The sequence below is a fragment of the Lucilia cuprina genome, chromosome 2 (genome assembly GCF_022045245.1).
Source record: "Lucilia cuprina isolate Lc7/37 chromosome 2, ASM2204524v1, whole genome shotgun sequence".
NCBI lineage: Eukaryota > Metazoa > Arthropoda > Insecta > Diptera > Calliphoridae > Lucilia > Lucilia cuprina.
In genome coordinates this window covers 54770848-54797477 of record NC_060950.1, presented here as the reverse complement: position 1 = coordinate 54797477, position 26630 = coordinate 54770848, and the positions used below count along the sequence as shown (strand labels likewise).

Genomic DNA, 26630 nt, shown 5'->3' with positions numbered 1-26630 from the left:
AAGTCGGAAAATCGAATAAAGTCGGAAAATCAAAAAAAGTCGAAAAGTCGGAAAGAGTCGAAAAAAGTCGAAAAGTCGGAAAAAGTCGAAAAATTCGGAAAAAGTCGAAAATAGTCGGAAAAAGTCAAAAATAGTCGGAAAAAGTCGAAAATAGTCGGAAAAAGTCGAAAAGTCGGAAAAAGTTGAAAATAGGAAGAAGTCGAAAAAACTCAAAAAATTGCAACAAACAGAAAAAAATAAATAATTTTTTTTTATTAATAATAAATAATAATAATAATATAATGTTAAATGACAACATTATAAATTTACGCTTCTGGCAACTTTATAAATTTTTAACTCCGGTCGGAAAAAGTCGAAAATAGTCGAAAAAAGTCGGAAAGTCGAAAATAGTCGAAAAAGTCAAAAGTCGAAAATAGTCGAAAAGTCGAAAAAAGTCGAAAAGTCGGAAAAAGTCTACTATTTATAAAATTTTAAAAGTCGAAAAATCGACTTTTAATTAAATAAAAATATGTCGAAAAATCGACTTTTAACTAAATGCAAAAAGTCGACTTTTCATAAAATGCAAAAAGTCGACTTTTCATAAAATGCAAAAAGTCGAAATGTCGTCTTTTCGTTTAAACTATAGAACCCTAATTGTAATATGTATAATTAAACGCTTGAATAGCATTACTTAAACAGCTGTTTATGTTTTTTTGTAAACGAAACCAAAAAAAAACAAATTCTGTAATTTAGTGCAAGAAAAAATCAAAACATAAATAAACAAACAAAAAAATGAGTAAAGTTATTGAAATAATCGATTCAGACGATGATAATCACGCCTCTGTAGATACACCATCAACATCAATCACCTCATCAACAATCAGCAGCATGGAACAGGATGATAATCAACAAGGTCAATCTAGACGTCGACGACGCAAAAGTGTTCTACACGCAATGAATGATCCAGATATGCACTTCCTTACAATATCACTCGAAGATGATGACGATGAAGCTGAAACACCAAATTCCACACCAGCAACACCCATACAACGATATCAAGCGAAAAGTACGTCTACTGCTGGAACATCTTCGCGTACGCTTTTGAAAACACCTAGAATTACACCGAAAATTCTTGCCAATAAACCACTAACAAGTGCAAATATAGTAGATGCAAAATATGAAAAATTTCTTAATGATCCCGAGACTATAAGTGATCTTTATGCTATAGCCGAAGAACGTGCTCGTATTAATTATTTACTTTCGCTGAACGGAATGCCAGAGATTAATTTTTCGCTTTACACACGTCCAGAACGTCTGCAATTTCAACTCGAAGAACGTTTGAAACAACGCAAAATGGTACACAATTGGGATAATGCTCGCATGCAAGAGAATCGTCGTAGTTTATTGCAAAAGAATAATGAACAGAATACTACATAATTTTATTTTTTTGTAAATAAATTAGTTAAGATATAAAATAAAGGCATTTACAAACGGCTGTTTGTGTAATCGAACAAAAGTTTAATGAAATTCGGACTAAATTAGAAACTGGCCTTTATAAAAGATTCTAACTAACTAGTTATAATAGTTGCTTAGCTTAGACAGACGTGGTGAAGGTTTGTATTAGTAATTTTTGAAGTGTTTTAGAAGTTATTTGTTTGGCATTATAAACCATATTTGACCCCAACACCAATATAAGGTTAAGAGCGGGTTTTTCAGATAAAGATAATCTACATTCTTTGTTTAAACCTAGTTTAATATATGTTTTGCGCTTTTCAGTAAACAGTAGTAAACTGAAACTTAATTTATAGGGGAGAAAACAGATTTAACAATGACTTCGGAAGAGCAAAAACTTAATATTTTAAGTAAATTGCAATTTTCTGATTGGTTTTGCTTTATTTATTATTGTTTTAAATATTTATATAACATTCATTGTTTATGTTTTTGAGTGAAAAGATGGCAATACTAAAAAGTTAACTGAGCTTAAATCTAAAACTGAAAAACACAATCATCGGTTAAAGTTCGCCTAAATTTGTTCCGAGTTTAATCCAACAGCAAGTTAAGCCTAGTTTAACTGAGTAGTAAGGTGGTTTAAACTTGAGAAAGAAATGCAAATGCATCGTATTGATAACAAACAGTGAAGTTTTCTCTTGTTTTGTATGGCAACACTACAAATTTGAATCTTGTACTCAAAAATACCGAAAAAGATAAACATCAGATTAAATTTATTTTTAGATTAACTAATCTGTTTATTAATTGGTATTTGATTGTCAACTTAAAAACCCACTCTTAACCCCAAAATCATATTGTTTTATAAGGTTATACGGATCTATTAAGCATTTCTAAAATTCGATTAGTAAAATTTCTTCATAAGTCACGCCCAAGAAATTAAAATCATCCTCTGATGAGTCTAATTGTTTTCCACTGCTACAAAAAATCGTAATTCGAATGTTTGAGTTAGGGCGAGTTTTTCTGATAGAGATAATCTTCATTCTTTGGTTAAACTTGGTTTAATATATGTTTCGGTTTATTTAGTTATCAGTAAAGTTACTCATTATCTTAGTTTAACCGAGTGTAATTGGCCAATTAAACTCAAGTTATAAGTGAGAAATTAATTTTTAAGGAAATAAAACACAATTTATGTTAATTTATAAAGATTTTTCTTATATTTTTAAAAAAAATTTAAATTTCTTAAAAAAAATTAAGAAATATTTTACAAAAAAATTTTACTACTTACAATATTTACAAAAAAATAAAAAGGAAAAAATAAAACAAAAAATATCACCTGACACATTTACTCGTTGTCTTGAACTAAAACATTTTTATCATGATTATTATTTTCAGATAAATATGCATTAGGTCAAGTAACCGAGTAATTAACTAAAAAAAAAAAAAATAAAACAAAAACTAAATATTTACAATTTAGGATACTCACTAACTAGACAAAATAAGTTTAGTACAAACTATAACTGTAAACATTTAATATAGATTCAATAGATGTGGTAATTAAGATTAAGATATTAAATGTTTATAGAATGTTTAAATTGATAGACGGTGAATATCCTTAATAAATTACACTAGTCAACAAATAAAACTAAAAAACGAAAATCTAATTTCTCATGGAGAACTTAAGTACAATACAAATAATTTATAAATTATTTAAATAATTAAAAACTAGTAAAAACTTATTTTAAACCTATGGCAGTATTTAATATATAAATAATGCCCCATTTTGTTTTTGGTAAAGCAGTTTAAGATATGTTCACATTTATCAAATTAACGATTTTTGTAAGAAAAAACTATTAAAATATAAATGTTCTTAAGTAATAAAATGTTTCATTTAGTAATAATTTAATAATTTAACAATGTCGCTTTAATTAATTTAGTTTTAAAACTATTTTATAAATAATTATTTAATTATAATTTTGTTCGGTACTTTTGTTTTTTTGGTTAAATGAGGAGAATGGGAGGCGGTGGTCTTTGAGGGGGTTTAAGGGAATATGATATATATGAAAAATTTAACATTTTTGTTTTGCGAAAGTGAATGCATTAATTTAAGCAATAAATATTTTAAAGTTAAAAGTTTAAAATTAATAACAAATAAAAACTATCTACAGCCACAGGATTCTACCACCATATTGGGGAATGTTTTCTGTGTGGCTGTATTATTACTATCCATAAATACTAACTGCAGGGAAGAATATTGTTTGGCAGTACAACAGGGTACTAACTCTAGATTCTTGCGCCGTTTACCGGGTTTATTAAGAAATTTCTAAAAGAGAGAGAGAGAAAGTTATAAAACTGTTTTAGGGAGTAACAACAACAAAAAACACATACCTGTAATATGGTATTATGGGCCGATAAAGACTCTGAAATACTCGCCACCATGCCACAGGTGCCACGACAGAAATAGGCATTATAACCACGAGGCTGTATAATCCAATCGCCCCAGCCGATATCATCAAAAGATATATACAAATGTTCACGACAACATTCGGTTACACCATCTGTACAATTTATTTCACGTTTTTGACGCGGTTGCCGTTTACGATTTTGTGTATCGACCATTATAAAGGGTCTGTAATCTTTATCGGTGGATATCATATGTTCCATCGATTCTATGTCACATGACTGACAGGTGATTTGTATGAGATGACTAAGATCATGATTGCCAAACCAACGTTTTATCGGCCATTCAATATCGATTTTCATCCATTCATCTGTAAAAGAAAAAAAAAAGAGAAATTAGTTTTATAAGTTTAAAGGCATTGATTTATAAAGGGTTTTCAGAAATCTTAGCTTTTCAGCTTTCATTTAATTTTAATCTTATGGCTGATGAAATATGTTTATTTTCGTTTAAAATCATTTTAATTTATGGGGGAATATTTTCAAAAATAAAACAAACAGAATTTTTTTTAATATTATTTGTACTTTTTTTATACCCTACACCACTTTAGGGGGCTGGGTATATTGGGTATGTGCTGATGTTTGTAACGCACAATAATATTGGTCCTATACCCACTTTAAAGTATACCAATCGACTCAGAATCATTTTCTGAGTCGATTTAGCTATGTTCCTCTGTCCGTCCGTCCATGTAAACCTTGTAATCAAACTACAGGCCGAAATTTTAAAGATAATTCAATAAAATTTGGTACTTGATATTTTATTGCCTCAGGGACGAAGCCTATTAAAAATGGTTAAGATCGGTCCATTATTTCATCTAGCCCCCATATAACTGTACCCCCTAATAGGCCTTGTAAACCTTGTTATCAAACTACAGGTAATTTTGCAGATGATTCAATGAAATTTGGCACATGATCTTCTATGGTACGAAGCCTATTGAAAATGATTAACATCGATCCATTTTTTCACCTAGCCCCCATATAACTGAACCCGCCGAATAGGGCTTTTAAGTACATATTTATGTTTTAATACTCATATCACGACAAAAGGCTGCAAAACCAAGTTTTATACTAGACCTGATGACCCTCACGAATTCTATAATTATAGGACCTCATATGATCCTAGCCCCTATGAAAAGCCGCCATCAAAATTCCACTTAAATGTTCACAATTTTATTGAACAATAAACGGCTTAAGTATATCTGAGGCAAGGTGCAATAGAACTTAAATGCTAAGGGCGGGTTTCTTACACCTCAGTTAAACTAGGCTTAACTTGCTGTTACATTAAACTCGGAATAAATTTAGGCAGGCTTTAACCGATAATTGTGTTTTTCAGTTTGAGATTTAAACTCAGTTAACTTTGTTAGTATTGCCAACTTTTCAGTCAAAAACATAAACATTGAACAGCTGTTTTTTGCAAATTTTGGAAAAAAATATAAATAAATATTTAAAACAGTGATAATATCGATAAAAGAAATCCGAAAATTACTATTTACCTAAAATATATTAAGTTTTTCTTCTTCCAAATTCATTATTTTATGGTTTTTGTTGATTGTGTATTCTCACTTATAACTAGAGTTTAATTTGGCCAATTACACTCAGTTAAACTAAGATAATTATCTTTATCAGAAAAACTCGCCCTAAATCATAATTTATTTTTGTAAAAAGTGTAGGGTATTATATGGTAGGTCTTGTCCGATTTTAATTTCTTACTTGTTTTTTTGTTTTAATTATAAACAAAACTGTTTTTGTTTATTATTATTAATTTCTAGATGGCCTTTATAAAAACACGCTTCAAAATTCTGATTATAAACTCCTACAAAAACAATCTTTCACTTGATGTACTATATACATACATATACATTGTATATAGTATTTTAAACATAATATGATTTTGATTTACGATCTTTGTGGGTTGTCAACTAGAAGAAATCTCTTTTTCTTCTGCGAATGTATTTGTTAATTTATATTAAAAAAATTATTTATGACTTTTAAATTTGCACTGTCATAAAAAGGTCAATCAATTTTTAGCTTTCCCTCTCGCTCTCTCACATCTCATAAACGGTGAAAGTCCAATTTCAAAACATTGATATTGCCCGGATATGTATGAGTATTTATGTACATATAATATATATATATATATATATATATATATATATATATATATATATATATATATATATATATAATATATATATATATATATATATATATATATATATAAATATATATATATATATATATATATATATATATATATATATATATATATATATATATATATAATATATATTATGAGGGAATTTCAATACACAAAAATCTTTCTAATTTTTTTTTATTTATTTCGCAAGGTATCATTAATTTCAATACCCCGCTTTTAAACAATTAAAAAGAAGAAAAAAATGAACAGATAAAGTAGTTTAAATTTTTGTTAATTAAGACGAAAAAGAAATATGCCAACAAAAAATGAAAGATTATTTCCAAAAAGGGTACATGGGGCACAATGTTTTTTTCCACTGCAAAACAAAAATAAAATTTTATAATTTCCAAATTGTTAAAGGCTTTCTTTTGACAGGCACAGCTGGCAACATATTTTAAATTACAAAAATATACCGGATTAATGATTAGCCTGCTATGGGCGTAATTAGTCAGAGAGCCCGCTTAAAAAACTCATTAAAATTGTTAAGATTTTAAAAAGCTGATAACGACGTGACGATTTGCGAGTAGTAAAAAGATAATAAATTTAAAGCCTATAATTAATTAATAATTACAAAAGCTGTGTGTGTGTATTTTCAACACAAAATGTTGCATATTTTTTTTTAATTGTTATCAGCTCAACCCCATAGTTCTTTAAAGGGTTAAATCTTTTTTTTTTTTTTTTTGAGGGAATTTAAAATTTTAAGAAAATTCTCAACAAATTCCTAAACTTACCTTGAACATCAACGGATTGTATGGCGATAGTCTTAACTATGGGTAAATATTTCGAGTCTAATTGCTGTTGTACTTCGGACACTACAATGGTCTGTTGCGTTAAAAGCGTATCATTACGTTTCACCATTTTTTGGGGATTATTTTTGAACAGCCATAGAACGGCTGTGCTAACATCATAGCCATCAGCATCGGCATCATCGATTTTGAACGAGAAACACATAGAGGGCTGAGAACCCAATTTGCGACATTCATGCTTTTCTGAAATTAACAAAAAATTTAAATTTTTAAAATTTATGTTTTTAATGAGTAAATTAAGATTAATCCTCAGTTAGTTAATTTGTGATTGGTCACTTGGAGCTGGTTTAACTAAATGCAAAATTGTAAACAACTGACGCAAATAACTTAAAATGTTTACAAAAATAATCAAAATACATTATTTTTGTTTTCGTGTTACATTTTTAATTGTCTTCTTCTTTTTTTTGTAAAAATACTTTGGTTTTGATAACAATCTGTGACGTTTTCTGTTGTTTTGTATGCAACACTGCAAAATCATCTAAAGGGGATTAAAATCAGTTTAAATTTATGTTAAGATTAACTTATCGCATTAGACCTGGTCTGTTTTCAACACTGCAAAATCATATAAAGGGGATTAAAATCAGTTTAAATTTATGTTAAGATTAACTTATCACATTAGACCTGGTCCACACTAGGAAACTTTTTCTTAATTCTCTTTTGAAGTTTCCTTTTTACGTGTTAATTGCATTGATTTGCTTTCGTACAAATGAGAAGAATAACAAAAAAGTTATCGAGTACGAAAAATTCCATAACGCGAGAGACATGAATGATATTTTCGACACACTCTCACGCAAAATCAACAGTTTTCTAGTGTGGACTGGCACTTTGTTTTGAATGTCAATTCAAAAACCCGCTTCTAGGGCGGGTTTCTTACTACTCAGTTAAACTAGGCTTAACTTGCTGAAACAAATTTGGGCGGACTTTAACCGATGATTGTGTTTTTCAGTAATGGATTTAAGTTCACTACTTAATCCGGCTTTACACGATTACTCAAGTAATATGATCTGTAAAAATTTTGTGTAAAAGAGTACGGATGGGACCATCTAAACGCAATATGTACTGGAACCAGCAGATATTAAGAAAATGAGGATGGAAAATTTGACAGTTGTATGGCTCTCTTCATTTTTTGAAATGATTAAAAAAACAAGCAGATCGAATTAAAGCAGGGATGTATTTTTATGTAAACACATACAAAAAAGTTAAACAGCTGTTTCCATCTTACTTTTTTATTATTTAAACCAATCGTGTAAACACAAAAAATATAAAGCATACATCTTTTATTCTCTTTTTTGTTATATGGATGGAATTTAATTTTACTTTTTCATTAGACTTTACGTGCGTAAAGTGTGATCGTGTGAAGTACCCTTAACAAAGTTGTATTGCCAACTTTTCACTCAAAAACATAAACAATGAACAGCTGTTTTTTTTTGCAAAAATTTAGTTACAACTGTTAAACTAAACTGTCAAAACGTAAAAAAAAGTCCTTATGAAACTTACCAACTTCTAAAAAGATAAACTTTTTACTCGTTCTTGCATAGTAATCATCTAAATCCTTATTAACTGTGGCATCCTCTTCCTGCTCAATGGTTACGCCCTCATATAAAGGTTTGGGCAAACCGACGGCCGAAACATTGGGACGTTCTTTGAGTCTTAATTTCTCTAAAATTTGCTGCTTAACAAACTCAATACGCAAACGGGTGAGTTCTTCCTCGGTAACATGTTCCACCTTGCGGCTACTCTCACATTTTGGACAACGTACCGCAGCGGTATTATTGTGTTTTTGATTCTCTATTTCTGCTGGCTTACTATTTGAGTCTTTTACCTCGGCTTCGGCTACGGTTAGTGGTATTTCTACTTTAATATTACTTTCATCAGTCTGCAAAACTATATCCTTCTCCTCCTCCACCTCCTCGGGGTCACCATCCATGGGACCGTCACCATACATACGATCCTTTTCATCGGCATAATCATAGTCATAAACCATAGATAGATGTTGCCAAATGCGTGGCATGGTCTTTAAAGTCTCGGCACTGTAGACGGGTCTCTGTGAACGCTGTTGCAAACGTTTGTTATGTTCTAGACGATGCTGGCGCTGCTGTTCCATATGACGTTTAATGCGTTCCATTTGTCGCCTCGAATCCTGCACCGTTTCATCTTCTTCCTGACCATTATCGAAATTTTGTTTCTTATATTGTTTGATATGTTTGCGGGCATGATGCGTCTGATGCTGTTCATGGGTGGGATTAAGTTTATGATGTACGTTGGCGTTGCTCTGATGACGGTACTGATGTTGACGCATAAAATGTGTCACTGTATTGGTGTTGCTAACACTGGGATGAGATTTGGCATGTAAACGATTGTAGATGTGATTGTTTTCCAAAGCCAAAAAGGCTAATAATACAAAGGTAATTAAATATTTGGCCATTGTTTGTTTATAAATTTAGTTTTTCTTTTTTTTAATATTTTTGTTTAATTATTTGAGTATTTTCGAGCGTTTTTTTTTTTGGGAAATTAATTTTGATCTTTAATTAATAGTTTAATTGATTTTCTTATTGTTGTTTTTATTTTAATTATATAGATTTTTCTTTTTTCACTATCTTTTGGGTAACATTAAAAATTTCTCTTTTGTCCTTTGTCTATGAAAAATCATAGATTTTTTTGTTAGACACTGTTTGTACAGATTTTAGTTATAGTGTTTTATTTGTAGTCAAATTTGTTAATGTTTTCAGTTTGTTACTGCATTACCAACTGTTTAGAATCTGTAAAGAAATTAGGGAAAACATTTTGATTAATAAAGAGTAATCTTAAAAAGTTTAATAGTTAATTTAAAAAATGAAACTTAATGTTAATTTTTAACACTTTTAGGTTAGCATCATTGTTTTTAAAGCGAAAATTTTGTAATTATTACGATTTCTTTGTTGATATATGTATTTGTGGTGAATACAAAACTTGTAAGTTGGCAGCAGTGTTTTAAACCCAACATAAGCAAATGAGCCACAATTTTTAAAGAAAATGAAAAAGAGAGCGAGAGAGTGTGTGGTAGGAAAAGGAAGTATGTGTGGTGTATTTGAAAGCTTAGTGTTGGCAGCACTGTCTTGCAATCTACATAAATTATAAGCCGCCATTTTATTTGTTTACATGAAAACTTTAACAGTTTTAAGTTGACATTATTGTTTTTACAATGAATATTTTATAATTATAACTATTTCTTTGTTGCCAGCACTGTTTTAAACCCACAATGTTTAAAGAAAAAGAAAGAGAGAGCGAGAGAGTGTGTGATAGGAAAAGGAAGTACGTGAGGTGACTTTAAAAGCTTAGAGTTGGCAGCATTGTCTTGCTATCTACACAACTAATTAACCGCCATTTTATGTGTTTAGAGAAAAACTTTAACATTTAAATGAAAAATGCTTCTTTTGATTTATATTTTGATTAAAAATTTTAATTTAGAATCAAAGATTTCAAAAAATTTAAGAAAAATTTAAGTTTACTAAAAAGTCATCGAAATATTTTAAATTAAAATATAGAAAGTGCTTAACAAATTTTAAATGATTTTATTTTTCCTAATTTGTTTTAATAAAAAATTTATTTTTAATTATAAGTCAGAAGCGAAGCTTTTAGTAAAACATTGTTTAAGTTTATGTAGAAGTCATCGAAGATTTTATATATTTAAATTTATTAAAAATGTTTTAGATATTTCTTTTAAATATACTCCTTCATAAGAAATCCTAAATCCTTTTTAAAGTTGAGGTCATTTTATGTTCCTCTAAATTCCTAATATCTTCGGCAAGCAAATCTTTAATAATTCTGCCAGGCTTCCTTTTCAAAAATCTGTGTTTTTTTCTTTCATCAATAAAATTAGAAAATATGAGCAAAATTTCGTAAAACCTAGGATTTTTTTCAAAATTGTTCAAGTATATTTGATACGGATTCCTAGAAAAAGCAGTTCATTTAGCACGTCCGTACGTCTGTTGAAGTAGAGTTCCTGAAACCATCAGATATGTATCTTCGAAAATTAAATCTTCAAGAAGTTTGCCCAATAAAATTAGTCCTTAAATTACAAAGATGTGAACAAAATTCTATAAAATCCATGACTTCGAATACATTTATCTATGTCTGTCGAGAAGTTTTGAATACCGCTTTATAACTTTATCAAGGATCCATAAATGAATTTTTTGAAAAATATCAAATATCATATTCCGGTGAATAATTTTATAATTTGTTTTGTTTTAACTTATCAATTTTAAATAAATTAATAAAAAATTTTTAATATTTTAAAATTTTAAAAAAGTTTTGATTTTCTTAAAATATCACTCAAGTTTAAAATCATTAAATCAATGTTTTCAAGAATTTGCTTTAAACACAATAAGGATTCAAATTTTTTAATTTATTTTTTAATTGTTGATAATTTTTTTTTTTCAAAAATAAGGCAACTTAAAAGGAGACATGATTAAACATGTTTATAAAAAAACACTTATAAATTATTATAAACAGGATTTCCGATTTAAAACATCCTTAATTTTTCTCAAAAAAAAATTTTTTCACTTTTCAAAATTTTACAAGTTTTTTTTTTTGTTTCATTTTTTTAACAAAATAAAATTTTAAAATTATTAAAAATTTATTTACCATTTATTAGAACAGCTTATTTAAATATGTATATTTTTTAATAAATAAAAATTAAATTTTTTATATTAACTGACGGCAGCAGAGTCATAAATTAAACGCAAATTAAATTAGTTTTTCTTTAAAATCACTCACACGCGTATTAATTAAATTGTAATAAAAACACGTCTATTTGTTTTGTTTAAAATGTATTTTTGTTTTGTGTGTGTGTTTTTTTTTATTAATTTTTATTATTAATTATAATAATATTTTGTATAATAAACTTTTTATTACTTAGCGCCACACGTTTGAATTAAACGGGAAAAAAATGTTAATGACGAAATGATTTCAAATTTCAATTTATAACGACGTCAAAATTACGGTTTATTTTTTCTGTTCTGCTTTTTTCACTTTTTTTTAGGGGTAAAAACACTCCGACCGGGTCTGATACTTGTATATGAATGAATTGCTACGAAAATTGTTTAAACAATTTATTTGTGAAGATTTATATGGATTTTAAAGTGGTAGCAAAAACACAAATCGTATCAATGAAAATTACGTTCGAATAAAAAAAAATTATAAAAAAAGACATAGAGAGAGAGAGAGAAGTTAAAACGATCGTTATAGATCGTGTAAATTTCGCATAGATTTGTAAAGTACTCACTCATTCGGACTAAAGATACGCACACACTTAAAGTGTTTTACTCTTATATGATTTTTTTATTTAAGAAAAAGGAATTACAGTTATAAATATATATAAGAAGAGTGTAAATAGAATAATACAGTTATTCATTTGCTATTTAAATACTCTTCTAATAATATCTCTAAATTAAGAGAGTTTTTTTTAAGTTTAAGAGCACTTAACATAACGGCAATTATTACCCAGCAAAAACTAAATTTATATGTAACAGAACATGAGCTAACTAAGCAGTAATATTATAACTGTTTTTTTCTTGAATGTGACAAATTCACGGTTATTCGATTACTTAAGAATAAAGGGCTCAGTTATTAGTTTCTTAAGCCTCAGCTTGAAATTTAATCTCAACTAAACTCAAAACCGGTACATATTTCCTTTCCAATGGGTAAGGACCAACCATTACTAGGTAATATATAATATATGTACTTATTAGCTATTAACAAGAATGACAAAAAGTTTTTGTTGGGTATTAATAATAACAACAAATTTTTAATATAATACTAATGGCAACAAAAAATCAATCTTATACTAACATATAGATGATTTACTACAAGACTAGTACAACTAAAAATGTTGTGCAAAAAATGTTCTACAAAGCCTTAAAATCGGGAAGTTTAGTTCACTAGTATACTTTGAAAAATGTGCCTCTGAAGCTCACCGATACTAATATTTTCTTTCAGTTTCCAGAAGAAATGCTTTGGAAGTGGTGATATTGACAAGTAAGAAAAAGGTCTAGCAGATCAGCCAAAATTTTGAAGTTTAAGAATTGAAGTTTTTACTCTATTATCAGAATGTTTTCAAAATCAACAAGAACTTGAAAATATCAATAAAAACTACTCAGGAATCGATGCAGAAGTGATGACTTTGACCACTTTGCCAATAAAGTTTTAAGACCAAGAATTGGAGGTTAAGATTGCTGTAAAACTCCGCAAGAACTTCCAAGAACAATCTATAAAAACAAGTAAGTAGTTTATAATTCCTAACTTGTTAATGTTAAAATGTGTATAAGTGGTCAGAGTTTTGTGACTAGAGGAAGAACTGATATTGCCGTAGCTCCTCTCTTTAGCTGCGCAGATTAAACAACTAATTGTAGAACGAATAGACCCTGAAATTAACAGAAACTTTGCCAGAATATGGCGATAAAATTCCTTTTCCTCCCACTTGTCTAGATTACGCGGTCAACACTGCCGAATAATCATTATTCAACGGTCACTTCCCGAATAATCATCATTCAACAATCACTTCCCAAATAAGCATCATTCAACAATCGCTTCCCGAATAAGACCTAGTTCACATTGGGAAACTTTTGTTGAGAAACTTTTTATTTTTTGTGTGAGAAAAAGCGATGGTTGATATTTCTTTCTCTCACACACAAAAATCAAAACCATCGTTCAACAATCACCTCCCAAATAATCACCATTCGTCGATCACCTCCCGAATACTCATCGTTTAACGATCACTGCCCAAATAATCATCATTCAACGAACACTTCCCGAATAAGCATCATTCAACGATCGCCTCCCGAATAACCATCGTGTCATCGTACACTTAAGTAGATCATAAGTAGTTTAAGGTTTCAATAATAAAGCTTTGTTCCGAATTACACATCACATTTTAAATATTTGTGTTTTCATTTCAAGGAAGCCGACTTTTGAACTGAGCATTGACAGGTTGAGTCATACCTCAGCTGGAGGAATGTATTACAGTAATGCTTTGTATTTGGGGAAATCATAAGAGTTGTATCTATTCTCTGGAAATCTGACCAGAGCATTACGAGGGAACCTCTACCGAACTCAATGGAAACGTTTGTGCATTGACTATAACATCCGCAAAATGATCTTATGTAATGCAGGCTATAAACCATCAAAACTAAACTTGATCCTTACCTGCATTACATTAGATTACTTTACGGATGAAGTTCTTCAATCATGTTTATAGGGGAGCAAATTTGCGATTACTTTAATGGATCATGTCCCAGCAGTTCGACAAAGAGTCAATGCATACGAAAGAGACAGCAAGAGTTAACCACCTGGATGATAGTAATTCGTATGTTTTAGGTCATTCGTCACGAATGTACCCTTTGTAATCGAGAATGAAGACAGTAGTCACTTTAGTGTCATCTTTGTAAGCGGGAGCGGAGACAGTCGTCTTTTTACTGTCCTCAAGTAACCTAGAGATTATACTCATTAATGTTGTTTTTTTGTACTTCCGAAAGACAGTCGTCACGAGCGGAGGCAATCGTCTCTTTACTGTCTCTTTGTAGGGTGTAGAGTGACGATTGACTACCTCGTAGGACAAGCCCATGTTAAAATGGTCGGTCACCTGGGTAGTCAGGTGGCTAGGAGTCACAACAAGTGGTAGGTTAAGTGGTCAGTTAATCTTTGCAGTAAAGTTGCCAGACTGATAGGAAAAATTCATAGCTAACAATGGCCGACCATGTACACAAAACCCTCCCCCTAACCGTGGAAACTTTCCAAAACTCTCTATGAAAAAAAAAACTATTTAGACTTATATCAGTCTCACAGTAAATGAGTGATATAGTAGTGCAAGTTGTATGCTTTCAGTTTTTATAAGAATTGCATCATTCTTAGTGCCGCTCAGTTGGACGGCCACAAGACACAATTTATGCGTGTCTTTGCATAAAATTAAACTAAACGAAATGAAATGCAACGAATAAAATTACTAAAAATTCTTTAGTAAATTTTAAATGATTTTTTGATTTTGATTAGTTTCTTTTTTTGTGTGGTCTGTACTTTTTGTTGCTACTAAAAGTTAGACACGTTTTTAACCCAATTTTATTTTTATCTAACACTAATTCATTTGTTCGTTCAACAAATGCGCATTTATTTTCAAATTAATTTTTATCAATTTTTGTTATAAAATTAATTCTTATAAAAATTCGTTTATTTTTTTTTTGGCGCTTAGAAAAATATATAACAATGTATTTTAACAAATTGCTAATCAATGACTTTAAAAAAATAATATATAATTTAAAATTATATTGGCAAATCTTTCGGTGCAATGCTCTGTATTTGTAATTGACTTTTGACTTTTAGAATGTTTGATTACTGATAATAATTTTTAAATCAATGAAAATTTTGTCACCTAAAATAAAAAAAACACAATCTGTTAATAACATTTTTCAGGCATTTTTCATAGCTTGAAACAACAAGAACAACAATTAGTTTTTTTACCCACTATGAGTTTTAACTTTGAAAATCAAAGATTATTTCCATCAATTATGCACAAATAGGTTATCATGTCAATGAAAAGTATAATAATACACTGTTGCACAGTGGCCCTTCTAATTTGAACGCAAAAGGTCTTTGGAAAATGTTTATAATTAAAAACGTGTTAAATTACAAAACGTGTATATAGTTTTATCAGACATAATTACGTTTAATTAACTTATTTATTGTTTATTTTAGCACGTTTTAATTGTCTCCTGCGAAATTACTATCACCTGTTGTGTAATCATGTGTCTTTTATTATCCATGTATAAGATAGATGTCATATAGAAGCTTATGACTGTATAAGTACAACTTACAATTTTAGGTGTGTAACTCGGCTTTGACAAACAGTGTGCCCAGACTGTAGACTAATATTTGACTACAGTCTTTAGTTAACACTAAGAGCGGATTTCTTACTCCTCAGTTAAACTAGGCTTAACTTGCTGTTAGATTAAACTCGGAACAACGGACGGCGGACTTTAACCGATGATTGTGTTTTTCAGTTTTAGATTTAAGCTCAATTAACTTTGTTAGTATTGTCAAGTTTTCACTCAAAAACATAAACAATGAACAGCTGTTTTTTTGCAAACAATACTTTTGTAAAATGGAAAATTTTGGAAAAATGTTAAATAAACATTTAAAACAATAATTAATAAAACAAAACAAATCAGAAAATTGCAATTTACTTAAAATATTTAGTTTTTGTTCTTCCGAAATTATTGTTTCATTGTTTTTGTTAATTGTGTTTTCTCACTTATAACTTGAGTTTAATTGGCCAATTACACTCAGTTAAACTAAGATAATAAGTACCTTTACTGATAACTGAAAAACACGAAACATATATTAAACCAGGTTTAACCAAAGAATAAAGATTATCTTTATCAGAAAAACTCGCCCTAAGTAAGGTATATATTTCATCCTATAGTTTAGATTAGATTATAGTTCAGACTATAGTTTAGACTAGTTTAATCTATAGTTAAGACCACAGCTTTAAAACTATGGTTTATACTATACACTGGTATACTGTATGGACAGGTTTACTGTTCAGATTATAGACTGGTCAATAAATTAGACTATAGACTGGAATATAGTTTAGACTATAGACTAGACTATAGTTCAGACTATATACTAGACTATAGACTGGTCTAAAATTCAGACTATATACTACTAAAAAAGTTCAGACAATAGGCCACTCTATACTTTAGACTATAGACTGGTTAATATTTCAGACCTGTTTCATTAGTCTACAGTTCAGACTGTATATACCGGGTAATAGTTCTGGCTATGGACTGGTCTATAGTTCAGACTAAAAAGGGACTTTATTTTAGACTATAGAATATAATTTACTGTAGCTCAGAGCATAGACTGTTCAATAGTACAAGTTATAGATGAGTCTATAGTTCAGACTATAGATTGGAACACTATTTAACTATCTATTTTTTTAGAATTTAGACTAGTCTATTGACTTGAAATATGGATCTATAGACTAATTTAAAGTTTAGATGCTAAACTAAAGACTGCTCAGTAGTTCAGACTATAGGTTATAGTACACACTGTAGACCGAACTGCTTAATAGTTCAGAATACAGACTATTGACTGGACAATAGTTTAAGTATGGATTGGTCAATAATTCAGAATATAGACTGGTTTATAGGTCTATAGACTTAAATAAAGATCTATAGACTAGTGTAATGTTTAGACAATAGACTATAGAAAGCTCAGTAGTTCCGTCTATAGACTGGTGAATAGTAAATAGTATAGACTTTTCAATCGTAGTGACCGATAGAATGGTCAAAAGAAATTGCAACAGTCTATAGAAAGATCAATATCATCAATGTGAAATCTGTGAAAGTTTTTATATATTTTAAATAGATTAAGCCTATAGTTTAAGACAAATCGAAACATCTGTTAAAGGCGCCACTTCTTTTTTCCAATTTCATAGTGGAAATTATAAATATGTATTACAATTATTATCTAATATTAGAATGCATAAACAGACACGTTTTAACTATATAAATCTACCTACATGTATATATTTTGAAAAAGAAACTCATAACTTTTGCATTATATTTTTTTACATAAAAGAAATGTTAATTTGTAATTTAAATATGCACAAGAATTTTATAGGATTTCCGAACATTATAAATTTGCTATTTAATGGAGATTTTATGTACAATTATGGATGTTTACCAACCAACTAACATTCTTGAATGACGGTAGGTACATACTTACCTTCATTGTAATATGTATTTTAAACAATTACTTGGTAAATATTCGTCTCAAAGGGTTATAAGTTTGGGAAAAAGAATCAGATTGGATGTACCATGGCAGAATTCAACAGGTGTCTGAATCACTACATCAATATCAAAACAACATGTAAATATTTTGTTTTTGCGCTAGAATCAATATTGAATGTAAACAATTAACAATAACAACTTTTGACAGAAGCATACAAATAGAAATAATGTAATGAACAGCCTTATCGTTTGCAGTTTTTTACCAAGCGTGGTAATATAGTTTAATACTTTGTTGGCATGGTATGATAATATAGTTTAATACTCTGTTTGTCTAACAACTACAAAGTACCTAGTTACTAGGGTTCTATAAAACGACTTTCGAATAATCGAACAATCGACTTTTTTTGTTCCAAAAAAGTCGATAACTCGACTATCGTCTATGAAAAAAGACGAAAAGTCGACTGTGTAAATAAAAGTCGAAAAAAGTCGAAAGAAGTAGAAAAAAATCGGAAAAAGTCGAAAATAGTCGGAAAAAGTCGAAAATAGTCGAAAAAAGTCGAAAAAAAGTTGAAAAAATCGAAAAAAGTCCAAAAGTCGGAAAAAGTAAAAAATAGTCGGAAAAAGTCGAAAAGTCGAAAATAGTCGAAAAAAGTCGGAAAAAGTTGAAAAAAGTCGAAAAAAGTCGGAAAAAGTTGAAAAAAGTCGAAAAAAATCGGAAAAAGTCGAAAAAAATCGGAAAAAGTCGAAAATAGTCGGAAAAAGTCGAAAAGTCGGAACAAGTCAAAACTAGTCGAAAAAAGTCGAAAAAAAAGTGGGAAATAGTCGAAAAAAGTCGACTATTTATAAATATTTAAAGTCGAAAAATCGACTTTTAATTAAATGAAAAAAGTCGACTTTTAACTAAATGAAAAAAGTCGACTTTTAACTAAATGAAAAAAGTCGACTTTTCATAAAATGCAAAAAGTCGAAAAGTCGACTTTTCGTTTCAACTATAGAACCCTACTAGTTACTCTACTAGTTGCTGCTAAATAATCATAGTTTTTTTTTTTAAACCATTTGAAGATTTAATCAAATGGAAACCCTAAAATAAACATACGACATTATCATAAATATTTTTATGATTAAAAAAAACCATGTTAAATAAGTGACTTCAATTTATATAGAATATACATATATAATTATTAAAATTCTAATAAATTCTTGAGCGAACTATTTGAATACAATATAGATTTTACGAATTCTAAAATCAGATTATAACTTTTTCTTTTTTAAATTCATTAATCAAATTCTATATTTCCTGTATTAATTTGTAATTGCAATTACAAATTGATTAACATAATTGCAATCAAAATTATCACAAAAACGTCAATATTTTTAACATGACATGATGATAAGTTTTGAACAGAAACTAAAAAAAACTATATTAAACGTAAGCGAAAGCGTTCTTTTTTTTTGTATTTAACTTCTATGTCATTGAAACTAGTGGAATAAATTGAATTTTGCTTGTAATAATTCTGAAATACATGATTTAAATTATGTGATTATATTGAAATTATTACAACAGTGAGATTTTTTTTAAGTTCACATTGAATAATTTTATAATTATTGTAATGATATACTACATATTAAGTCGTATTTAGATTATAATTTAAATACAATTTATAAAATAAGAAAGAATATCAGATAAGTATGATGAAATTCAAATCAATTATTGATTCAAAATATATAGATCAAATGATTTAAATAAAATTAATTTATCAAGTCATAGTTTAACAGATGATGTATAATTTTGAAGATGGCAAAGCAGGTGGACTATTTGTGCTAGTTGTGTCAGTCTGATCAAAGATCAAAGGTTCGATTTCTTTTAAAGACTCTCTCTTTGCGCACTACGCTTTTAAAGCGTAAATTTTTGGTTTTATTTTTAAAAAACTTCGCGTTTTTCTACAACTTTTATTTAATTTTTCATCATTAAACTCATTTTAGTTTATTCAAATTGCTAAATACGCATTAAATAAAGAATATAAAATGTCAAAATCAGCTGATATGTTTGTGCGCCGATTGTGACGCTTATAAAAGCAGAAAGTAGATCTATTTTAAACATTCTACCAAGATATATTAATTATAAGGTAGTGTTATCAGAACAGCTGATCGTTTTTTGCTACTATGTTCATTCTTCGCCGTGGTGTAGAATTAATGTCAAACTTTGTTTACATTTTGTAAATGTCAAACTTTGTTTTCATTTTGTTAATGTCAAATTTGTGATTAAAGTGAAATTGTGTGATTAAAGACAAAATTTATGCTGTTAAATTCGTTTATGTTTTAAAACCAATAATAATACTAGACGAAATTAGTTTTATTTTTAAAAACATCAAATTAAATTACAAACAGATTAAAATTTATAAACATTTTTTGTTTAACAAAAATTGGCTTTGATTTATTTGTCAGCTGTTTTTGACATTTTTTCCTGACAGCCAATTCGTCTTCAAGTGCAGGCACAATGTCAAACTACATATAAAAAAATATAACCAATTCGCTCGGTATTCTGAATTCGCCGATGACTCTACCTTATAAAATTAATATACCTTGCATTCTACGCGTCAAGGCATTCTAGGCTTTTGATTGTTACTTTCAAGGTATATTAATTTTATAAGGTAGAGTCATCGGCGAATTCAGAATACCGAGCGAATTGGTTATATTTTTTATATGTAGTTTGACATTGTGCCTGCACTTGAAGACGAATTGGCTGTCAGGGAAAAATGTCAAAAACAGCTGACAAATAAATCAAAGCGAATTTTTGTTAAACAAAAAATGTTTATAAATTTTAATCTGTTTGTAATTTAATTTGATGTTTTTAAAAATAAAACTAATTTCGTCTAGTATTATTATTGGTTTTAAAACATAAACGAATTTAACAGCATAAATTTTGTCTTTAATCACACAATTTCACTTTAATCACAAATTTGACATTAACAAAATGAAAACAAAGTTTGACATTTACAAAATGTAAACAAAGTTTGACATTAATTCTACACCACGGCGAAAAATGAACATAGTAGCAAAAAACGATCAGCTGTTCTGATAACACTACCTTATAATTAATATATCTTGGTTACTTTCAGCATTTAAATACATTAATTCTACTTTGTGCCGGTCCACACTAGGAAACTTTCGTAGAAAACTTTTTCTTAATTCTCTTTTAAAGTTTCCAAAATCTCCACACATAGAAACTTTTATTTCAAAAACAACGTATTAATTGCATTGATTTGTTGTTGTACGAATGAGAAGAATAAGAAAACAAGTAAGGGAAACGAGTACGAGAAACTCCGTACCGTGAGAGAGATGAATGATATTCCTTCTCTTTCTCTCTCATGCAAAATCAAAAGTTTCCTATTATGGAACGGCAGTTTTTTGAGAGATACATAGAATGCGAGAAAGCGGGGAACGAGTGTTGTGGATCTCCAGCTTAACGGCCATATAATCATCATAAACCTGTTTATTTTCTAGGATTTTATCTAATATTTTAATGTCAATATTAAGTAGAGTTTTGAAAGAACCTTTAAAACCTCTTTCTTCTAAACTAAAATATAGACATTTTCCTTTCCTTTCTAATTAACAAAGAATTATGCTATAATTAATTAAGAATTAATATAATATTACAAAATTAAATGCGTATCATTTAATTTTAGCTCTTTGGCAAAGGTTCATTATTTTGGCGCCGTTAGAATACTGCTTTAGTTGCCAGATGTTTAAGGTGCCAAAAAGAAAAGAAAATGCTAAACGTCTGTATTACCATATAGTTAATGAATGATGAATCATATGATTAAATTTAAGCAAGAGTATCAATTATTTCTTTTATGTTAATAAATTTTAAAAGAATTTACATTCTAGCAATAAGTGATTGTATTAAGTAAACGGAAATAAAACATTTTTATTATAAAAGAAATCTCTTTTTTTGAAAACTAAAATGTTAAAACCTCTCTTCTAAAACCATAACTTCGTAGTAGTGATTATTATACCCTACGTAATAAATACTCTTATATGCAAGTGTTATCAATACATTTTTCTTTTTTATTTGCTAAAATTTGCTAGACTTGCAAATGTGATAATATAGCAATTAATTTACAATTTGCTAATTACAGCATATGTAAGCAAATTTTATGCAATATATTATCATTTTCTAATACGATTTATTATTACTTTTTAAATATGCACGTTTTTATATTTGATTTAATTAATTTTGTGCATTTTGATTAATTTGTTTTAAAATTATCAATAGAAAGTGAGTTGCATATAATGGTAACATTTTAAATGAAAAAAAAGTTAACCCATAAAGGGAATGTTATTGGGGAATAATACCACAATTTGAAGATGTAATAAATATTTATCTTTAGCAGTTTTAGTATTATTATGGTATTTTGAAATATTTTAATTTCTAACGATTTCTTTAACATTTGACAAGTTTTAAATTTCAAATCTTTCAGATTTACAGAAACGGTGAAACAGAAACCTATTGAAATAAAACAGTATATTTGGTTAGAAACAAACCCACGAAGAAGTCTACCAGAGTAACCTCTAGCAAATGTAATTCCTTCCCTTGATAGTAAAAAAGGTCCTTTACAATATGATATTGATCCTACTTTTATTTGTATTATTCTAAATTTCAAGCTCATTTCCTGTTCAGTTCTTGTTTAGTTTTAGTTTAGTTCTAGTTTAGTTATAGTTTAGTTGTATTTCAGTTCTAGCTCTAGTTCAGTTCTATATTAGTTCTAGTTCAGTTTTAGTCCAGTTCTGGGTTATTATTGATTTAGTTCTAGTTCTAGTTATGGTTCAGTTCTAGTTCAGTTCTATTTCCTTTCTAGTTCAGTCCTAGTTTAGTTCTAATTCAGTTCTAGTTCAGTTCTAGTTCTATTTGAATTCTTGTTCAGTTTTATTCCAGTTCTCTTTCACTTCTATTTCAGTTCAAGTTCAGTTCTAATTCAGTTCTAGTTTAGTTCTAGTTCAGTTCTTGTTCAGTTCTAGTTTAGTTCTAGTTCAGTTCTAATTCAGTTCTAGTTTAGTTCTAGTTCAGTTCTAGTTCAGTTCTAGTTCAGTTCTAGTTCAGTTCTAGTTCAGTTCTAGTTCAGTTCTAGTTCAGTTCTAGTTCAGTTCTAGTTCAGTTCTAGTTCAGTTCTAGTTCAGTTCTAGTTCAGTTCTAGTTCAGTTCTAGTTCAGTTCTAGTTCAGTTCTAGTTCAGTTCTAGTTCACTTCTAGTTCAGTTTTAGTTCAGTTCTAGTTCAGTTCTAGTTCAGTTCTAGTTCAGTTCTAGTACAGTTCTAGTTCATTTCTAGTTCAGTACTAGTTCAGTTCTAGTTCAGTTCTAGTTCTAGTTCAGTTTTAGTTCAGTTCTAGTTCAGTTTTAGTTCAGTTCTTGTTCAGTTCTAGTTCAGTTCTAGTTCAGTTCTAGTTCAGTTCTAGATCAGTTCTAGTTCAGTTCTAGTTCAATTCTAGTTCAGTTCTAGTTCAATTCTAGTCAGGTTCTTGCATAGTTCTAGTTTATTTCTAGTTCAGTTCTAGTTTGGTTTTAGTTCAGTTCCAGTTAAGTCCTAGTTCAGTTCTAATTTAGTTATTCAGTTCAGTTCTAATTCAATATTGATCAATTTCAATGAAGTTAGGAATAGTCTCTATTCTCAATAATCTATATATCATTTAAATTCTCAATAGTTATATTGAATTAAAGGATATATCATTCTATATATTTCGGATATTTGGCCTTGTTAATGTTCACAATAAATCTATGGAATCCGGGGAGCTCAAAAAGAGAATAGTGGTCAAAATCGGACTATTTATACGAATTAGCTGTTTTCTTTTTCAAAAAGCAAAGCAATTTATGTTAAATACATCTGTTGCTATATTAACTCGTCTTAGAATTAATTAAATTATTAATTAAATATTGTTTAAGTATTAGAAAGATTGCACAAACTGCGAGAAAACTCTTGATTATCATAAGTCATTGTGAATACTATTGTGAATGGATAAAAAATCTTTGGTTAAATCTTATTTCAATTAAAGTTTTCATTAAAGCAATAAAAAAAAACAATTCTGGGAAAATTTTTAAAGTATGTCAATTAAAGGCAAAAAGAAAATTAATGTTGTTTACATTTCGAAAACAAACAAAAAATAAACAGAGTTGTAATCTAGGCCTTGGGCGCATTTTGGCATGTATTCTTGATTACGCTAGAATTGACCAGTGAACCATTTAGTGACCTTCATTCATGCCAATGTTTTTGTGTTGAGAAACACCTTTTTTTTGTCAAAAAAAAAAAATCATATATTTTTTCCAATTCTTGCAGTTATTTCTTCATAAATCGTACATTCAACTTGAAGAGATGGCATGAAAACAATAACAAGACTTATTATAATTAATAATTTGCTGTGTGTTCTTTTTTTTACTGTTGATAAGTCAAAGATTGAACATTTTTTTTTTTCATATAATTTATTAATTTCTGTGTTTTTTTTCTTTAACATTTTTTTTTTGCTAATTAAAAAAAATTATCAGCCCAATAGAGTCCAATGGTCCACCCACAAGATCAACAGGGAAAAACAGTGATGATAACATTGATTTCTTGCAACTCAATAACTACGTGATCGTTTTCAATAATTGTTTTTAAAAGTGAAAATATAATTAATAAAGAGATTTTTTAAATGATGCTTTAATATTGTTTAAACTTTGGACTTGAAATGTAATGAGAATACTATAATTGCGTAAGATTTACGAAAAAACAACATAAAAGATCGGAGTCATATGATGGTTAACAAATGGCACGCTTTACATGCGTGACATTTTCAAATTGATATTGAGGTTAAAATTATGTTATCAATAAAATTTTAAGAAATTTTAAAACTAAAATTTAAACTTACCTTAATTAAAGAAAACAGTTGTTTAATTGTTATTAATTAAATTTAATTTAATTTCCTTTAATAGGCACCACATGATTTGATATTGTTTAACTTTTTATTTATTTTTTATTTTTTTAATTTTCCTAGTTTTATTATTATTTTATTATATTTTCTGTATTTTTTTTTTATTTTTTTATATTCTGATAAATCCCGCACTTTGATAATTTTTTTTTCAAAATTATTTTGATTTGTTTTTTTTTTAATTAATTTTTTTTTATTTAGTTCAGTTCACTTTATTTTTAACGTCCAAACTTAAAGATTGTTGAATATTGAATAAATAATTATTTGAAATTCACATACGTTGATGACTTTGACGATGATGATAATGACGTTTCCCTTGCTGGTGATGATGATGAGTAATAAATAATACAAAGTATTTATACTTATGCTGGCCGACTTGTTTTTTGAACCTTTTTAGAAAATTGCACATAATTTCTCTTATCTCGTGACTGTAAAGAGAAAACGCATAACGTTTCGTGTGTCGCTCTCTTAATGGTTAGTAGTTTGTATGATAAGGATTTATATTAGTTGTGTATATGAAAATATTGTCAAAGTCATTGTAGTTAAAATGAAAATGATTATAGTTTAATTTAAAAAGAAATATTTATATTATTGACAAACTTTAATCGGTTGAATATTGCTTGAAAATATGTTCTCGCTCTCTCTCCCTCTCTTAAATTTATAAATTTTTGTATGTAGTTTTATAGATAAGAATTATTATAACTTCTGATTGGTAAAATCGTTCGTGGAAATCGATTGGATTGACCAATCTGATGAAGCTGCTTAAAAGTGAAGAAACAAACACTTTATATACTTTCAAAAGACACCGAAGATGATTATAATCTGTATTATTTATTAATATAAAATTATATATGTTATATCTTGATATCTAGGATCCCAATAGACCCTAGTAGAGAAAACACACTTGTTACTCCTAAGTGAAGTAGTAACCTTTCTCCGAAGTGAAAATTTAAGTACAAGGAATCTATTGAGCCATGCTGGTAGGATCACCTATGTAAGATGATTTGTAGAACGATTGCCATACTAATAACTATCGGTCCGATCTGGCAGACGTCTGTTTAGATTCCCATATTTACTTTTGATATCATTAAGTCCGACTTAATATTCCATTTGAATCCATATAATTCCAAAAAACTCGGAAGTTCATGAATCACCTAATCCATAATTATTGGCTTGATTATCTGTTTGTTCCGAATGGAACACGGCAGTTTATAGTCCAGGCAGAATAACAGTCCTGTCCATGTTTCCAGTTTCATAACATTACCCGATTACTATTCAATTTCCATCTGATAACAGACTATTTATACCGATGAATTTGGAAATTAAAATGGGATAGGAGGGGACATCTTCATTAAAGAGTTTGGGATTCGTATCTCCATTGATTAAGGTATTCTGCAGGCTGATATGTCAGGTTTTAAAATGGTTGAGTTAGGTACTCTCGAACAACTAACAGTTATACCCGATAGCCAGTCTGCCATTAAATCTTTAACTGGTATATTTTCCACATCAAAAATAGTTTACAAATGTCGATAACTAGGATAATATTAATGCTGAACGATACTAAAGGAACTCATATAGATCAATTCTATGGTGATTCCATTCTTATCATCTAGACTAAATACTATTTTTTAGGTTCTATACTAGATCTTCGTAGATTTCAATTAAGCTATCTGTTATTAGTCATTAGTAGTCATTAACGATTTGACAACCATGCAAGATCTTTCATATAATGATTTCTGCAAAAACTGTATTCCGTCAAATCCTGATCTAGAAACTGCACCTCAGACACTGAGAAGGCCACTATTTTCTAATCTTTCTAATGTTCGGCCTGAGCGACTAAATTACATTCTTAGATTTTTATAATTTGTAAATTTATGGCAATTATTATGCCTGAAAACCTGACTTAATATAAAATCTCACAAGAAATCTTCTATATTGATTACGAGAAGCTATGAAGTCGTTATTTTGTTTAAAAAGACAATATAAAGTAATGAATTTTCAAAAACTCAAAATTATAAACAATTA

General features: G+C 28.7%; 2 protein-coding genes across 3 annotated transcripts; one reads left to right on the top strand and one right to left on the bottom strand.

The window, feature by feature from the left end:
• The first annotated feature begins 683 nt into the window (after nucleotides 1–683).
• LOC111680896 lies at nucleotides 684–1506 on the top strand. The gene has a single exon (XM_023442604.2). The coding sequence runs from the start codon at nucleotides 772–774 to the stop codon at nucleotides 1414–1416; it is 645 nt and encodes a 214-aa protein (XP_023298372.2). The 5' UTR covers nucleotides 684–771; the 3' UTR covers nucleotides 1417–1506.
• A 1141-nt stretch (nucleotides 1507–2647) lies between these two features.
• On the bottom strand, nucleotides 2648–24912 carry LOC111680894 (inhibin beta A chain). Of its 2 annotated transcripts, none has more exons than XM_046956243.1 (5): nucleotides 24546–24912; nucleotides 8383–9644; nucleotides 6811–7068; nucleotides 3814–4196; nucleotides 2648–3748 (listed from the first exon to the last, which is right to left on the bottom strand). In XM_046956243.1, the coding sequence occupies exons 2-5, from the start codon at nucleotides 9308–9310 to the stop codon at nucleotides 3584–3586; spliced, it is 1734 nt and encodes a 577-aa protein (XP_046812199.1). In that variant the 5' UTR covers nucleotides 9311–9644; nucleotides 24546–24912; the 3' UTR covers nucleotides 2648–3583. The 2 variants fall into 2 exon arrangements, with proteins under 2 accessions (XP_046812199.1, XP_046812200.1); XM_046956244.1 differs by lacking the exon at nucleotides 24546–24912 and adding an exon at nucleotides 11509–11949.
• Between the last annotated feature and the right edge of the window lie 1718 nt (nucleotides 24913–26630).

What these genes read in the sequence shown, in the direction of transcription:
- LOC111680896 (XM_023442604.2), top strand. Translation starts at nt 772, where the DNA reads ATGAGTAAAGTTATTGAAATAATCGATTCAGACGATGATAATCACGCC.
- LOC111680894 (XM_046956243.1), bottom strand. Translation starts at nt 9,310, where the DNA reads ATGGCCAAATATTTAATTACCTTTGTATTATTAGCCTTTTTGGCTTTG. An exon ending in GTTTATCTTTTTAGAAGTTG is followed by an intron (nt 7,069 to 8,382) that starts GTAAGTTTCATA and finishes TGTTAATTTCAG; the next exon opens with AAAAGCATGAATGTCGCAAA. An exon ending in CCCATAATACCATATTACAG is followed by an intron (nt 3,749 to 3,813) that starts GTATGTGTTTTT and finishes TCTCTCTTTTAG; the next exon opens with AAATTTCTTAATAAACCCGG.